This window comes from Bison bison, unplaced genomic scaffold (genome assembly GCF_000754665.1).
Source record: "Bison bison bison isolate TAMUID 2011002044 unplaced genomic scaffold, Bison_UMD1.0 scf7180017864495, whole genome shotgun sequence".
Lineage (NCBI taxonomy): Eukaryota > Metazoa > Chordata > Mammalia > Artiodactyla > Bovidae > Bison > Bison bison.
In genome coordinates, this window is record NW_011495054.1 from 10,844,481 (window position 1) to 10,848,711 (window position 4,231).

The 4,231-nt window shown below is 58.9% G+C and overlaps 1 protein-coding gene across 1 annotated transcript in view; it reads right to left on the reverse strand.

The window, feature by feature from the left end:
• The window catches only part of TTC28 (tetratricopeptide repeat domain 28), a 582,431-nt gene that overhangs the window by 11,540 nt on the left and 566,660 nt on the right, over positions 1 to 4,231 (reverse strand). Inside the window, exons 19-20 of the mRNA XM_010828858.1 lie at positions 2,857 to 2,981; positions 15 to 225 (exon numbers count right to left, since the gene is read on the reverse strand). Of these exons, the coding sequence (XP_010827160.1) occupies positions 15 to 225; positions 2,857 to 2,981 (336 nt within the window). The remainder of the gene's footprint in view (positions 1 to 14; positions 226 to 2,856; positions 2,982 to 4,231) is intronic.

The window sequence follows — 4,231 nt, forward strand, 5'->3', positions numbered from 1 at the left end:
GGACTGGACGGTGCTGCTGCACTGCTGGAGCCGGTCGCCCGGGTCGGAGGTTGGGAAGAAGACGGCCGCTGCCAGGCCGCTGGCCGGGGGGTCCAGCCGGAAGCCCACAGCGGTGAGGAGGGCCTGCCAGCCAGGGATGCCACCCACTTTGTTCTCCACGCTCTGCTGGGACGTGTACATGGCGTTGCGCTGCCCGTTCTGAATGCGCTGCAGCGACTTCTCCACCTGCGGGGGAAGAGGGTGAGGCGCTGCTCTGGGCAGGGGTGGGGACCCTGGTTTCTCTCCAGGTGGCTTCGGAGGAACACACAGCCAGTGTGGGGAGCGGTGTGGGGCTCACGGCCACACCCAGGCCTGAGGGCCACACAGCAGCAGCCAGCACCCCGCAAGGGAGGGACCACCACTCTCGAGAGCCAGCGAGGGCTGGGGGTTCCGAAGAGTCCTGGCCCTTCCCTAACGTGGCTCCGGGCTCTGGGCGCCTCCATGCACATGTGAGATCTGTCTGGAAACCCATCTCCTGCCCGGGGCCTGCCCCAAACCCTGCAGGCTGACTGCCCGTCACCAGGATGAGCCCTCAGGCCTTCAGGACCCCGCACACACACGAGGAAGTGCCCTCACTGGGCCTGTGTCCCCCAGGCCTCCGACTCCTCTGCCTGCGGCACTGGCCTCTGGACCTTGTCCCGCACGTTCCGGGCCCACCAGGTAACAACCAGCCCCTCAGTTCTCCAGGAGCCTCCACGGCGCCTGCAGCAGCCACATACCTTCCCTTGGCCCCTTGACTCCGAGGGAAGCATCAGTTGGTCCTAAGATGTCCCCTGCCCTGCGCTCCCCTGGCGGGGACAGAGCACTGTCCAGGACACCCCCAGAGTACAACCCGCAGGTGCTGGGGGATTCCCCGGCTGCCCCGTCGTCAGGACTCTGTGCTCCCACTGCCTTGGGCCCAGGTTCAACCCCTGTGAGGGCACTGGGCTCCCACGAGCTGCGCAGCACAACAAAGTAAGAGAAGAATAGACAGCATCGCGTCTGGAGGCACCCTGAGTGTATCCAAGGTTTAAAAACAAAACCCTTTGTCAGGTAAACCTACTTTTAGGAACTGTACAATTGTGATTCACAAGTCCAAACTATAGGGAATTCCCTGTAGTTAGGGCTCTGCACTCCCCCCGCAGGGGCAGGGGTTCAGTCCCTCATCAGGAAGTGACGCGTGCCGCAAGGTACAGCCAAAAAGGAAAAACCGCGGGGCGCTGGCGGCTGACATCACAGGTAGGAGGAAACGTGAGTTCCCGGGCAGGACAGACGGGCAGCCAGCTGCTGTCCCTTGTGCTGGGCAGGCCCTGGAGACACTGTCTGCTGGGTTGGTAGGGAAGGACTGGTGAATTCGACCCATGGGCCCTACACTCATCCCCAAAGATGAAGCCGAGAAAGAGGTGAGAATCCTGGATGAACTTGAGGGGCCCTGAGGCTGGATTCTGGCCCTGGGAGGCAGTGCCAACACCTACAGCAGGAAGGGGGGTGCCGCCTGCCCGTGTCCTGGTGCTGAGCAACTTTAAGTTCAGCTTGCAGGCACAGGTTAAAAGAAGAGACCTTTGTAGAAGGTCTCCCCCACATTCTCAAAGCTTTTGAATGCATCTACCCAGTGGGTTGGGGGTGCTTCCTTGTGTCCGGCCCGAGACACAAGGCCCGTAGGTCGAATTCACCAGTCCTGCCCTACCTACCTAGCAGACTGTCCCTAGCAGCACAAGGGACAGAGGTCAGCCTCCAGCAGTTTTGTTCACATACTGACTTCTTTAAAGTCGGAGAAAACCTTCAGACAGACCTGAGTAAGAAGAGTCTGTGGCTGACCCGTCACTGGAGCCTGCCCAGGCCCCTGGGCCATGCCCCCTGGCCAAGGCCGTGTCCACTCCAGGACCCCAGGAGAAGCCTTCGCCAGTTCTCCCCTCCTCAGCACCTCTGAGCTGCCAGGTGCCCATGGGGGAGTGTGGGCCTTGGATTTGCAATGAGCGTGGATGTGGTGGGGACTTCCCTGGTGGCTCACTGGTAAAGAATCCGCCTGCCACCCCTGGGTCGGGACGACCTGCTGGAGGAGGAAATAGCAACCCATGCCTGAGCAGCCCCATGGACAGAGGAGCCGGGAGGCTACAGTCCATGGGGTCGCAAAGTCGGACACAACCGAGCGACTAAACAATAACGACGGCTGCAGTGTAGGTTGCTGCCGGGTGCTGGACAGCGCCTGGTCTTTCTGGCAGAATTCCAAGGAGGCTAAGAATTCTAAATTATTTGAAACTGCCTCTAGGTTATCAAGATGAAAAGGTGGAACAAGTTTCATGTTACTCCTGGCTTGGTTTGCAACCTTTCAGTTCTGTAGACAATGGCTTGGGGACTCTGACTGTGTTGTCGCCAAGAGCAGGGTCAGACTTGAGCTCTTCCAGCTGACTTTAGGGAGAGGCCAGTATCCTCTAATTATACCAGCTCTCAGCTATGGGGACCCTGTTGGGTGCCAGCTACTCACCTTTTCTCTAGCCCTCAAGGTAACCTTGAAAAGGTACATTTTTATCCGCTTCCACTCACAGCTGAGGCTCAGAGAGCAAGGTCATTTGCATAAAGCCACATGACTGGAAGTGGCTGTGGTCAGGCCTTACTTCAGAATCCCACTCGGCCGCCCCTCCAGGGTCTGGGCGAGGATGGTGAGCCATAGGTGACCACCCACCATGCCCACCGCTAGGACCAAGTGACTTGATCCACAGACATCGGGGACGAAGTCCCCTCCATCTGCTCACCCCCTGCCCCCGTTGCCGCGGGACCCCCAGCCTTACTGCTGCTCGAGCACCGCAGCCGCTTCCCCGAGGGTCCCGCGCCCCTTACCAGGTGCAGCAGCACGCGCAGGGCGTCCCGTGCGCGCTCCGGGTGCTGGAGGATCTCGGTGAGGGCCTGACCGATGAGCGAAGAGGGACTGTTGAGCTTCACATCGCTGCCGATAAGCATGAACCCTGTGAGGACACGGAAGCACCTCAGGGCGGTCCCTCCCCAGCCCAGCTTGTACGCAGACAGAGCAGGGCCTTCCCAGGATAGCTGCTCCAGGGGCTGGACCGGGGCAGCTACGCGCACGGGTAGCTTGACACACCCCACCTCCGCTTTAAGAAGCGACGCTGTCTGCTGGGCAAGCTGCTCAGGAAGGTGCCTTTGCGCTCCTGCTGTGCTGCCCTTTTTTCCCTGAAATTCACTGGTGTCTGCTGGAATGGAGGAGCGGTGTGCTCGACTCCTCAAGTTATCAGAGGAGGGGACAGGAGGCGGTTCTCCCCCAGACAAGCTCCCCCCTGGGCTGGGGGGAGCCACACGTCCGCCCTCCTCCTGCTTCCCCAGCACCCACTTCTGTGAGTGGGGCCTGGGCCTGGGGGAGGCACCGCAGAGCAGCTCTAGGAGCTCTAGCTCCTGCCCCGAGTAACGGGGGGAAGGGCTTCTAAGAATGAATGCACCAAGGCTGTTTTTAAGGCTGATGGCAGCATCATTAAACACCATTTCCCCCAAAACAAAGTTGGCTTTTCTGCTGTCACTGAAACTAAGCTGTGACCAAACACCACTTCCACGAGCACCCTGACAAGTTTGGGAAGGGGTCCAGTCAGGACTACGGCCAAGCACAGGGCTGGGTCCCCACAAACCCTGCAATATTCTGTGGGACCTTATAGGGGCTATTTTTAAACATAAATGAATGGTGTATTTTTTGCCATTAAAACAATAAAGTGTAAATGTTTGAGAACAATATTTTTGGTGTTCCTGTTTTAGGAATCACTGCAGCATGGGTAGGATTGAGGCTCAGCTGGTAAAGAATCCACCTGCAATGCGGGAGACCTGGGTTCAATCCCTGGGTCGGGAAGATCCCCTGAGAAGGGAAAGGCTACCCATTCCAGTATTCTGGCCTGGATTTTCCATGGACTGTATCGTCCATGGGGTTGCAAAGAGTCAGATACAATGGAGCGACTTTGACAGCTACGATGCAGCTCAGGTCACAGAGCCTGATGGAGCGGGACTGAACCCAAGTCCCCTGACAACCAAACCTCAGGTCTTTCTACAACACTGACCGCTCCTTCCTACAGTCTGGGGGTCACAGGAAGGCTGTAAATGGGGCCCCCCCCACCCACTCGACACACTTGGACAGCGAGCTCTCCTGCTGCTCCCTGCTCAAATTCCTACCAGCGGAGTCAGGGCTGACTTGGCAGCAGGCCAGAGTCTCAGCCAGGGG